The 13513-nt window shown below is 29.5% G+C and overlaps 2 protein-coding genes across 2 annotated transcripts in view; one reads left to right on the top strand and one right to left on the bottom strand.

The window, feature by feature from the left end:
* LOC111636169 (ubiquitin carboxyl-terminal hydrolase 5-like) overlaps nucleotides 1-6210 on the top strand; it is a 52159-nt gene extending 45949 nt beyond the window's left edge. Inside the window, exons 19-22 of the mRNA XM_023381363.1 lie at nucleotides 1608-1751; nucleotides 3714-3847; nucleotides 4176-4296; nucleotides 5752-6210. Coding sequence (XP_023237131.1) covers nucleotides 1608-1751; nucleotides 3714-3847; nucleotides 4176-4296; nucleotides 5752-5924 — 572 coding nt within the window. The 3' untranslated portion in view covers nucleotides 5925-6210. The remainder of the gene's footprint in view (nucleotides 1-1607; nucleotides 1752-3713; nucleotides 3848-4175; nucleotides 4297-5751) is intronic.
* A 4932-nt stretch (nucleotides 6211-11142) lies between these two features.
* LOC111636176 (coiled-coil domain-containing protein 103-like) lies at nucleotides 11143-12774 on the bottom strand. The gene has a single exon (XM_023381370.1). It carries the CDS (start codon nucleotides 12491-12493, stop codon nucleotides 11846-11848), a length of 648 nt encoding a protein of 215 aa, XP_023237138.1. The 5' UTR covers nucleotides 12494-12774; the 3' UTR covers nucleotides 11143-11845.
* Between the last annotated feature and the right edge of the window lie 739 nt (nucleotides 12775-13513).

The raw sequence follows: 13513 nt of genomic DNA, 5'->3' as shown, positions 1-13513 counted from the left end.
ACTGTTGATTATTCCGTTTTATATGAATTCCATGTTGTACGAGTCACTTAGATTTTACAAATACGTGAGCCGTTCACAGCCCAGCACACGTATTTGTAAAATCTAAGTGACTCGTACAACATGGAATTCATATAAAACGGAATAATCAACAGTTTTATAGGGGGGTCAACTGTAATAATCAAATATTAATTCCATCCAAGCCTTGAAATCTTTGAAATTCCACTGAAACTTAGTTTCAGTTTTTTATAATTACAATAGAAATTTACACAATTTTTGATCATTCAATTAGTACTTTCTCCTAGGAGTCTACTCATCCAGCGATCATAATAAATTGGAAGGTTGCTGAAAAATTATTGCAAAATTTATTCTGTAAATTTCTATTGTAATTATATGTTCTAGACCAGGGATCTCCAACTCATGGGTCACATGTGGCAAGGCAAGTTCCAATATGGTCCAATAAACGTGTAAACAAAACTGACAAATTTTTGTTATTATTATTTATTTATTTCAACGGCATAAACTCAAAAAAGAAGTTTCACAAAGTCGTGAACCTTTATACATATTTTATTTTTGAGTGGAAAGGAAATATTTTCAAATATTTGGAAATGTGTGAATGAGGAAGAAATACTAAATAAAGCTGTAGTTGTGACTTGAAGGATTATAGACCCAAATTCGGGGAAAGGAGAGAAAGGCCAAAAGATAAAAAGTAGTGAGAAAGATTAAATAGACCTTCTGTTATGCAAATATTGACCCTTAATTTTCCAACCTTCCTCACTTTATCTTTTGTCCTTCTTATCCTTTCCCCGAATTTGGGTCTATAATCCTTTGAGTCACAACTTCAGCTTTATTTAGTATTCCTTCCAGCATTGCAAAATTTGGCTACCCTTTTTTAATTTGGCATAAAAAATATCATTTGGCACATTGACTACTTTTTGGGCTACATATTATTTATAAATATATTAGTTGAATAAAAATGCACTTTAAAATGGTGTTTTATCATTTTTTTATTAATTAGAGATCCAAATAAAACAAATTTTTGTTTGTCTCCTTTATAATTTATTTATCTGTTTCTAATTAAAAATTGAAAGTGTGTGTAGAAGTAATTTTTTTAAATATCCTTTTTCATGATAAAGTTTTAATACTTATTACTATAATCTAGACATGTTAATCCTTAAATATACTTGTATATTTAAAGATTGGGCCACAAGTATATATAATATACTTGTAGCACAAAACTCCATGACTTCTTTCAATGTAGCCCAGAGAAACAAAAAGGTTGGACACCCCTGTTCTAGACCATTACAAAAAATCAAGCAAAAGTAAAACATAAAGTTAGTGTCATTTTCAATAGTTGTAAAACTGTTGTTATATTGTTTTGATGTATTTTGAAATGTTATATTTATTTACAATTATATTACTTGCATATAAAAATTATGAAGAAGAACTTTAAAGTAAATTGTTATTTATGATTTCTTTAAATAAAAACTTAAATCATCAGTGTAGAAACAATTGAATAAAATAAAAATTACATATATACTAAAATTATAAATAGAAATGTTAATTTATAAAATAGTTTGAACTTAATTTATATTTTTTTCTTTTTATAGAAATTCAGTTAGATCCAAATACTATAATTCAATTATCTGAAATGGGATTTCCTCTTGATGCATGCAAAAGGGCTGTATATAAAACTGATAATAGTGGTATGGATGCAGCTCTTAATTGGATTATGGAACATATGAATGATCCAGGTAAGTTGAATATGTAAAAAATTTGAAACCTTGTATGTCGTATAATTACATTCAACTGCTATGAATTAATTCTTCTTTGGGAGGCTTCTGACAATATATTTTCAAGACATTAGCATTTAAGTACTATTGAAACTTAATCATCCTTGTATTTGTCATTACACTGAATTTAGAAGTTATTTAAATATCTATTTGGAATACTTTTTTTTAATTTTAATTATTCATAATTTCATTTAGCACAAAATAAAAAACTTTGCTATACTCAAATTAAAACTTGAAAATATAATTTTTCTGTTTAATTGTCATTTAGATTATTTAGTAATGTACTTAGACAATATAGCAATGTTTTTCAACCTTTTTTTTTTTTTATCTTGCAGCCCACTTGAACCCATAATTAAATTTTCATGGAAAAATCATGTGATTTAAAGTTGTTTGTAAACATTTTATCACCATATTACTTGCCACTTAAATAAAACAGTATTGTTGTTCGTTAAAATAGCAGCAGGTTACAATGATAGTTATTTAATTTGATAATTTTGATTTACATAAGAAAACAATATTCAATCTTAATTTACATTTAAAAGTTGCATGATGATTGCTTTTAGAAATCTGCCTAATGTCCTGCTATTTCTAAGTTAAAATAATTTGAACTAAATATGGACAATTATAGATACATTTTTGACTTAAAGAAAATTTCATTTTAAATGAAATAACCTGGTGTTATGTACATATAATTTGTTTATGAATATATATTTTTTATTACATTATATGTTTATATGAATTTACATTGTTATAATAAATAATCAATTTAAAGCGATTTTAATTTTGACAGTTACACTTATTGTTGCTTGAACTTCTTTCGAAAATAATTTATTTAATAACCTTCAGAAGTTTTCTTGGCACACCTACAGTAATCTAATTACACACTGATTGAAAATCACTGTAATATAGCATCTCACAGTAAAAAGCATTTTTGTTTTGTTTATCACTGCTTAAATTTAATAAAGTTAATAATACCTCATATATGATGAACGACATACATTTTTTTAAAGAATGATATAGAATAGTTACAAACTATAAACTGAAATTAATTAAAATAGGATCATCATATTTTGATTGTTTTTGCAAAAATTGTGAATATGAAAAGGTGAAATATATTAAACAGTTTTTGTATGAAAATTCATTGCTATTACATTTCTAATCTGTAAATGTATCTAATATATTATAAGATTCATTTATTATGAAAGCTATTAACCAAAGCTACTGAATTTTCTTGAAAGCAATCAGTGTTTCACTTTTGAATAAAATGGACACCACTTGGTATTTCTTATATTTGTAACTGAAGATTATTTGTTTAGGTGACAATGTTGATTTGTAAGGATAAAAGAAAAATAACTAAAATTCTCTTGTAAAAATTTAATGCTTATTATCTGCTTTAAGTGCATAGGCAAAAATAATACAGAAAAAGTACAAGGTAGTATCCAATAGTGTAATGTATTGGATTAGCAACACAAATTTCTAAACATGTTTAAGATAATTAAATAATTTAATTTTTTTTCTTATAGTCTATTCATTTTGTTACTTTTGTTAATTTTTATGTAAATATGCAAATTTTAACTTCACAGATATGGAGGTTCTATTATATAGCTGTAAACCTACTTCTCAAATATGTATTTTAAGAGCTTGACCTGAAAATGCCACTTACTTGAACAAAATTTTTAATGAAATGGTTTTCTTACATTAAATACACGATGAAAGAACATAAATCTAATTGAAAGTGTTAATCAATAAAATTTAAATCATGGCATGAGTATTATGTTTATAATAAAGAAAATTGCAAAATCTAGTAAAGAAAAATTAATGTTGCAGTTTATAAAGTAAAGAAACACTATATTGGCAAAAACCTGTATATTATTTTAGTTCAGTTTTATTAACAATTATAAACTTTTCTGTTCTTTATTTTAGATTATGCCTCCCCATTTGTTCTTCCTACAAATTTAGAAAAGGAATCAGATTTTGTTCCAAATCCTGAAGCTGTAGCTACAATAGCAGCAATGGGTTTTACAGAAGAACAAGCTGTATGTGCCTTGAAAGCTACAGTAAGTATTGACCAAAATCTTAACAACATGAAAGCATACACTTGTAATTTATATATTTATAAATAGTATCAGAAAGTATATCAAAATAATAAATTATGTGACACTTTCCTATTGAGAACGATTTTTAAAAAAAATGTAAATAGAAATAAGTTCTCTTAAAATTCACAGTATTTATGGTAATAGGAGAAACTTTAGTAACAGGATAATAAATAAAAATGCATCACAACTAAAGTATTTAAGCACTTCCAACTTTTGTTTTATCAATTGAAGTATTGGTGTTTGTCATTCTTTAACACTTTTTCATAATTTTGATAAATTTTTTTTATAGGAAAATAATTTGGAGAGAGCTGCAGACTGGATTTTTAGTCATGCAGATGAACTTTCACAAACTCCAATGGAAACTGATGACAATGCAATGCCAGATCCTAAATTTCGAGATGGTAGTGGAAGTAAGTAATAATATATATATTTGATATGATTATACATTATTAGTATGCACATAAACCTCCTATAACAGGGGTAGTGAACCTATGGCATGTTGGGAGAATCAACTGTTGTGTAACTTGTCATATGATTTTGGTTCATCACCCATCTTTTTCAATAATCCTTTCAGTTTATTATCTGATTGCCCTTTTTTCAATCAGCTTCTTTGCATTTATTTTAAAGATAATTATGTTCACTATATGGCATGTGAACTCAAAGGTTTGCCATCCCTGTTCTACAGGAATAGTTGAGAAAACTGGCTGTCTTTTTAATATAATTTTTAAAAAGTTTTTATTTTGAATAAGTATTTAATAAAAAAAAATTGACATACCATATTGGATTGTTTTTTTAAGTCAATGAGAATTTATTGTAGTCAGCAACTTTTTATTTCTAAGATTCAATGGTCATATGGCCAAAGCAGTAAGGGTATCACCCTGCTACTCTGAATAACTTGAGTTTGGAACCTACTTGGATCAGCTCCTCAAATTTTTATAGATGTTTGATCTGGTTATATTGGACTGTATTCTATATCATCCCAGCACCCCATTGTGGGCTTGAATAGAACATCTAATAGATATTAAACAAGGCAATCTTAATACGCATGATATAAAAAAATATTAAAATTGTAACGGATATCAAGGAAAAGTTCATGAGTTTCATCAGCGATTTTAGAATGTGTTAATAGGAAAAAATTTTCCTGAATTTTTAATAAACATTAAAAATCTTTGACATCTAGAAGGTAGGTTGTCTACTTCACTGATTATTTTGCAAGAACTTGACTTAAAAAAAAAAAAGTAACATAGAATAGATATTTAGCTTAAAATAGTTAGTTAATATATATTACAGGGTCTTTCAAAAAGAACATTACCATTTTAAATTATTGTAATTATGTTATTATCAAAGAATGTTGTAATGTATGTTAAAACATTAGAAAACTGTCCAAGTTTAACATTTACCCATTATAGTTTCTCAAAGTGTGCACATTGTGTCATATGGCACACATCCAACCAATACTCAAATTCTTCCTACACTTGCTACAGCATATCCATTGTCATTCTTCCCTCGGCAGCCACAGTTCTACACCTGCATATTACTCATGTTGCACAATGATGAGTGATTCCAACCATAACAGAAAATGCCTTCTCTATTGCAGAGTGGCCATTTTCATTTTTGGCACTTCAAGATAGTAGACAACAAGACATTTGAATGCAGATGGCAGATGAAACTTGGATAGTTACTCTATTGATTGGTATATATTGCATATTTCTCAGATAATAATTTTAGTAATTTAAAATGGTAGCATTTATTTTGGAAGATTGTATATGTGTGTAAAACTAATTTACTAAATTGTTAACTGTTTTATTGTTACTAAAATTTATATAGTTCAAACTTTTACTAATAATTTCTGTTTAATTTTTCAGCATATAGACTTATAGGATTTATTAGTCATATGGGTACTTCGACCATGGTAGGCCATTATGTTTGTCATCTTTTAAAAGATGGTCATTGGGTTATTTTTAATGACGAGAAAGTAGCATTATCTAAACATCCTCCAAAAGAAATGGGATATCTATATTTATACGAACGGATATGAGCAACTGTGGAATTTGTATGCAAAAATAAAGGAAATATTCTTGTTGTGTCATTGCTTCTGCTTAATCATCTGGCAATAAATGTGAATAATAATTTAACATATTTGGATTGTTCTAATTGGACAAATGTAAATGCAATGTAAGAAATGAAATTGTATAACTGTTAAAATTTTAGTATTTATATTGTTAGACTATTTTTCAAAACTTTTCTTAATTTATAATGCTGCTCATATCAAACATGTATAAAAGAATGGATTTATTAATAGAATTTCTAATAAAGAAATATAAATGGAATATGCTTTGTGTATATATATTTTTCTGGAAAAATTAGTATTTTAGAAAAACAATATTATTTAAAGTTCTTTGGGTGTCAGGGCTCCATGACCCACATTTTTTGTGTTAAGAAACACATTGTAGCTTTTGAAAATCAGAGAAAATTATAAACTTGCTACTTATATATTCTGATCTTTTGTGACAAACTCAAAGCTTATCTCGTCATCTATGTTGGTTTTGTCAAACTTGCCTATTTCCTGATTTAGCAACTGTTTGAAATTTTAATATTTTGCTTCATAATTATTTTACTCCCATACATATCTTACAAACGTTGCTTTATCATGTCAAATCTACAAGATGAAAGATTGTATGTGAATTTTATACAGTAATCTTTTCCATCTCTATTTCAGAATATATCTATATTATATTTGATATATCTCCTCTGTAGGTGTATGGTATTGAGATACTCTATGAAAATTGATCTATATATATATAAATTTAAAATACTTAGCTTAAAACTATTTTCTGTCACACAAAAAAAAATGGCAGCACTGGAAAGTGTTGAATTATGAAATTTTTGTTATGAATAGTGTGTGTTGAGAATAAGAGAGCAAAGCCCTATAGTTCTTTGTATTATATGATATAAAGAAATCAATGATTTATTAGTCTAATAATAATAGTTTATTGCCTGCATGTAACTATTTTCATTATTGACTCTTACAATAGGCTAAGTGAATTGAACACCAGGTAGAATCTTCATAACAGATAAAAATTTTGGTAGTCATACAACAAAACCATAAACATAGAGAATGCAATGTGAAAATGTTTGACAATAACAATGATATAAATTAGTTTCTCTAAAAATAGTTTTTCATCTAAAATTATCCCATCAATTATTTTTTTTTATTCTCAAAAAATAAAAGGATGTTTACAAAATTTATAAATGAATGTTTTCAGTTGTAAAATTTAGAGATTATGGAATATTCTAGTAGAGAATAATTGTTTCTGTTATCAGTAATTATTAAAAACTGGATTTTGTGGTTTATTATTGCAAAAATGAAAAATTTATAACCTTTCATTTGAAGATCAAGCTAAAAGTTGAGTGGATGAGTATAGATTACTCAATGTACATTACAGTATAATAATAATTTATTCATACTTATACATTATAATGCTTTAATACTCCTGTATATTGTAAGTTCAGTATTAATACTTCAATATAAGTTATTCTGTTGTTGTCTATTAATTAGTAATAAATAACTGAGCCCTCTTGAAGGCTGTTGAATAAGCTGAAATGCATTCCAGGACATAATGTGTTAATAAAATTTGGAAAGGGGTATGATGAATCTGTAATCATAACAATAAGGCCAGTGGGCTCTGTTATTTATTACTAATTCGTTACTAGTATGTTTTTAAGACACATTCAAGTTAATGGACTTCTTCCCCATCTAGTCCATTAAGTTGGGGCCTACTATATTCTGATCACAAATTAGAGACTGTTAATTCAATAATTGAAATGCTTTAAAATAGTATTTTTCATTATTTTGTGAAATAATTGACTAGAAATAATTATTGACCAAATTTTAATACTTAAAGACAAATGAAATACTAATAATAATCTAAAACTATAATAATAATAATTAGCAAGTACACAGAACTCACCCAGGAAATAAGGCATCTGTGGAGGATGGAAAGGGTGCTTATTGTACTGTTGTTCTCTCCTCTACAGGTGTCATACCACACACACTATACAAAAGCCTGGGCACATTACAATTGAATAGAAACACATACATCACACTACAGAAGGCCACTATNGCCCGTTGGATGCCGAGAGCCTCCGCACCGAAAACGCTGCAGCTCGTGTGTAGCGACCAAGTTTCCTTGACCGTATGAGCCGGAAGAACTACTCCAAAGGCCGTCCGTAGGTGTGATTTTAAGGCATCTGCCCCAATGAGAGTCCAACCCCACCAGTTTAGAGACTATTCTTCGGCCACAATATATATATACAGCCACTATATATATAGTAGCCCGGGACGCCCCCTAGTGGGCGTTCCAGCAGCATTACAAATTCCTGAGGCATGTTTAATGCACTTAATCCATACGTTTCTATATTCAACGGTTGACTCAACAGTGAATTTTCCGTTGAGTCCCTCCTTTGAACGATCTGACGTCACGTTTTGCAGAAAAAAGAAACGCTTTCGTTGAGAGGTCGACTTTCAAGATGGCTGACTTAAGTAACGAGAAGGTGGCGATTGTGACTGTTTTGCTAAATAATTAAAGTAACTCGCTTAACCATTATTCGAATAAATCCTTTTATTCAAATGAACCCATATCTGTATCATTTTCTTGTATACTGGGTCTTTCTTTAATAATTTTAATTAATTTTTTGAATAATTATATTATTAGGAAGACTTAGCGGGCCAAATATCAGTCGTAATCAATTTTGGACAAATGAAAAAAATCTTAATATTTTAATATTGACCAAATTATCCAACATAATCGTGCAATCACATGTTTTATCATATACAGATTGTTTATTAATCTGTTCGCTATTACAGCATCCACAGCAGCAAATGGATAGTTTCTATAAGCGAAATTTACTTTTTCGTGGAAGCTGCCATGTTAGTTTGTTGAATACTCAACGGTCTTTCAGGTCGTTGAGACCGTTGAGCTCAATGGTGAAACAGCGCTGACGTCACTAGTCTCAACGGAGAACTCAATGGTCCAATTAGAAACGTTGTTCTCTCACCATTGAGTCAACTGTTGAATATAGAAACGTACGGTGTGTGATAATAAAACAAGGCCCTAGGCTTTTGGGCCCCTCTGTCACTTCAATCTTTCACTTCACTACAGCTGATAGCCTGAGAATTTTTCATTGCAATAAGGAAGCAGTTAATTATCTTATTAATAGAGGGTATATAAGAGAATCAATTGTAATTTATGTAAGGGTGTTGATAAGAAAAAAGGAACCAGTAAGCAAAGTAAAATGGCATTAAGAAATATATGTAGTATACTTATGAAAGTATATACTGTATTTACTCACATATAAGAGGAGGTTTTTATTAATTTTTCACTGCATCAAAAACCTAGGTTGTCCTATACATGCAAGCAAAGGATGTTTTGTTTTTGCAATAATTTTTGTAAAATGTATTTGCATTTTTTACCAGATTCTTAATTAAATTATTAAATCTCTAACTGCATTATTAATTACATTCCACTATACCTTTAAAATGCAGTCTACTTTTGGATAGTTCTCTAACGTTTTCAGTCTAATTCATAGACCTTCTTCAGGATTGATGTAAAAAAATTTTAAAAATTTGAACTTTCCCAACGGTAATTCGAACAACGCACGTTCTATAATCTTCAGATATTCAATCGCGCATGTCCATTAGCTCTTTATAATGCCGCTGCTCTCCATGCTTGCTTACCAGATTCTCACCTTCTGGTGTTTAAAAACCCTCTGTTTTTATCTGGGTCATTTAATCATTCTTGTGTATTGTCAGGAGTAAAGATGAATAGCAATAGGAAAAGCAAAGTTTTTGAGTTGAATTCCAAAATTACACGGGAGCCCGATATAAGTTTTAATTCATTTCCGCATGAGAACAGATGATTATTCAGAAATCAGAATTTGGAGAAACTCAAGTGTAATCGATGAAGAGTGGATTCGACTGTTAAGAATTGGTAAAAAAGGTTCCCAATTGTCCAGCTTTACATGAACAAATTATGTTGTCAATTTTACAAGATTTTTCTTGAAGTTTAAAATGCCAGAAATTTTTGCAGGACAATGTGTGCATTTACATGCATTTGATATTTTATTTGTGATTAAACAAAATAACATTAGAATTGTGTTAATAAATCTAATTTTTTTTATTTTGATCTTTAAAGTCATACCTCGTCCTGTATGTGAGTAAATACAGTATATGGATAAAAATGTGTATACTGTACATGTATTGCTATGATGCAGAGTGCAGTGTCTTCAACCATTGGAATCCCAGAGTAGATATAACCGACACAGAACCAACTTCTGGTTGCATATAATACAAACTTTGTATTATATGCACCAGAAGTTGGTTTAATGTCTTTTCTACATTTATTCCAGTGTGGAGTGTATACCTAGAATAGATAACTGTTCCTCAGCAAAATAAGGTCCAAGACTTCAGCCTGTCAGTCTTAAGAATAATGACAGCCCTGCCCCAAGCTATAGTTACTTAGCTTATACATAAATCAGCTCTGACTAAAATGATGAGCCTGTTATCAATGATTGTAACAGTAATAATTGCTGTCATAATTACATGTAATAAATTTAATATCTCCATTTTTGCTGCTTTTAACCTAATTTTACTTTTTTAATTCTTCTCATCTGACTTTATACAAATGAAATTATAATTTTGAAATATCAAAGGTTATTGCATATAACTGAAGTCCTGTTTTTCTCTCATGGTGAAAAGTTTCTATATCAATTATTGTTATAGTTTTATTTTTAGAAAAGTAGATTTTCAAAATTACGAAATATTATAATTAAAAATTTATCTTGTTAATTTAGACATCATACATAGGCTAAAGTTTATTTCTTTAACTTCAATGTGACTATTTTATTTACAATTTGAGACATTACCAAACTGATTGATGATCATACATTTAAAATTTTTAACTACATTATATGAAAGCAAAAAAACAGATGAAGCAGTTTAAATATGCCTAGAATAATGCATCATATTTCAACTCATACAGTATATTCCACTTATTTATTTTTGCTGTTTGTAGCAATTTTCTTCTAAGCAGAAGTGTCATTTATTTTTAGAGCCAAAGAGCTTGGGAAAATATCAGACAACAACAGTAATGCTAAAATTAATTAGTACAGTTCAAAAACCATTTTATATTAAAAATTCATTAATATTTGTTTTCACAGACATAGAATGACTTTACTAAATAAAGGAAAATGTAACAAATATGAAATTAGTTATTTTGTATGGATTACAATTCCTATCTTAAGTGCAATATTGCAATAAATCATCGATAAAGTAATTAAAGATATCATAAATATAATAGCTTTAGATTTTAAAATATTGTAATTGCCTTTTCAAATAACATTACATATTGCACATAATTTTGTTTTTAAATGAATGTAAACATTAAGATGCTTTAATAAAACTTCACTGAACTTATTTGTCATTTTTTTAAACTTTTAATGCACTTTTGTAACATTTTAATAATAATAAAGTGACTAAACAATTTATTGATAATAGTTCAATCAGTAAATAGAACATACAGTAATATGCTATATAATAACTAGGTTTGCAAAATAAAATTTTTATCCTACTATGAAACAAAAAATTATTTAAGTTAAAGCAATTCTATAATTTTTTACATCTGTTAAACTGTCTTTTTTATATATATTACATAAATCAAATCCAAAAATGACATATATCACAGTGATTTTCATTAAATTATGCACACCTCTAGCAAAATGTTTTATGTCATTTTTTTTAAGTGAATTATTGATCCTTACTTCAATATGTTGTGATTTATATGTAAAATTATATAGAAAACAAAAGCTTTTATTATGAAATCACATTAAAAAATCTTGGTAAATAGCAACAGATGGAAGGTGAGATAATGTACAAAATGTATAAGGATATACATTTTCATTTCATGCGCACTTCATTTCATTCAAATAAATAGTTTTCAGCTTTTCTAGCTTCATACGAAGTTCCTTATCATGAATACTGTTTTCTAAATTTGAAAACAAATTTTTCAAATCATTTTCTTCCTTTTTTGTAAGAAATTGTACACACAACTTAAACCTGTTAATCGGACAGATTTGTTCTAATACATCTATAATGAAAGGGATGTTTTCCATATCGAAGCATTCAATAAAAACACGTGCTAATTCTCCTATATGCTCGGATATAAAATCAATAAAGAGTTTCTCTGAATTTTTTAGCAATAGAAAGCGTTGTTTGGCATTTTTAAAATATTTCCAGCTCCTTTCAAACTCCTGTCTTGTTTTGGGTTGACAAGTAATTCCAAATTCGTAATTTTCGTCGGCAATTTCGAGAAGAGACGATTTCTTATTGGTTAAATCTTTGTTTTTAAAATCGTCTCTAGTTAATGGTTTCAAATGGCAGGCTTTGACGATGTCTGCAAATTCTTCGTAAGTTCCCACTTTCTGTTCCACGGCTCTAAATTTCGCAGCATTTTCTTCCCAATATCTTCTATCTGCTTCGATTCTGTCAAGAGCCTCTTTTTCTAATCTGGATATATCTCTTAATGCTTTCTCCCTGTCGACCGAATCCATGCTGACTTATACAAGTTCTATTCAGTGTTGCCAACCTTCTGTCGTGAAAAACCCCTAAACAGTTTCCTCTAAAAACTAAAATTCCCCTGAATCGTTTTGCTCCAAGTACCATATCTAAAAATTATTAGTTTTTGACAATCTAGAGAAGCTTAAATTTTCAATTCAGGACAGATATGCGTCAAATTCTACTAAGATTGCATACTACATTTCCTCCCGAACTATTTATCCCCTAAATTTAGAGGAACCCCATAAATTGGCATCACCCAAAAATAGCTAAAAATTTTCAAATATATTATTAGGAACTTTAAAATATATATATTAATTGTTAACATATAAATTATCAAAACAATAAACATTTAAATTTTAGAAAACAAGAGAATGCCTTAGTCTGAAAATTGATAACTAAGTTTTTCTTCACGCTCATCATGGGTTCGTCAGAATCACATTATGGCGGTTGGAAGAGTAAGAATGGAGTTTGACGTCATTTGTGGGGATTTTTGATAACGTAGGAGTTGGAATAGGACAGATGGCGAGGCGGATAGGACGTCACTTACCGCTCTAGGGATCCCGGGAAGCGAATTCGGGCGAGCAACCCCAAAAATTTTTCGAAAGGTGGTCTATCCCTGATACGTCGAATTCGACGGCCGGATGGCCGAGCGGTCAAGGTGGCAGCCTACCGCTCTGGGGGACACGGAATCGAATCCGGACGGGTCAAGGAATCCCCAGGAATTTTTCGGGGGTGGTCCGTTCGGATATGTCGGGCCCCGTCCCTCACCACCCGGTCGCCTCATTGTGGGCCTGGCCGAACCCATAATGGGCCTGCTATAAGAGGCCCTCTTAGTGCCCACAGGGCGGAAAGAGTATAAAAAAAAAAGATACGTCAAATCCCGTTTCTCGCTATCCGACCGTCCCCATTGTGGGTCTGGCTGAATTGACGATGGGTATGAAAAAACAAGCCCTATCTGTATCCACAAGATGAAAAGAGCCAAAATGAAAAAAACATACAGCATGCCGTACTTC

Source organism: Centruroides sculpturatus, unplaced genomic scaffold, assembly GCF_000671375.1.
Source record: "Centruroides sculpturatus isolate CEXI.00-Female unplaced genomic scaffold, Cexi_2.0 scaffold208, whole genome shotgun sequence".
NCBI lineage: Eukaryota > Metazoa > Arthropoda > Arachnida > Scorpiones > Buthidae > Centruroides > Centruroides sculpturatus.
This window is presented reverse-complemented; position numbering and strand designations above follow the sequence as displayed.

What these genes read in the sequence shown, in the direction of transcription:
- LOC111636176 (XM_023381370.1), bottom strand. Translation starts at nt 12,493, where the DNA reads ATGGATTCGGTCGACAGGGAGAAAGCATTAAGAGATATATCCAGATTA.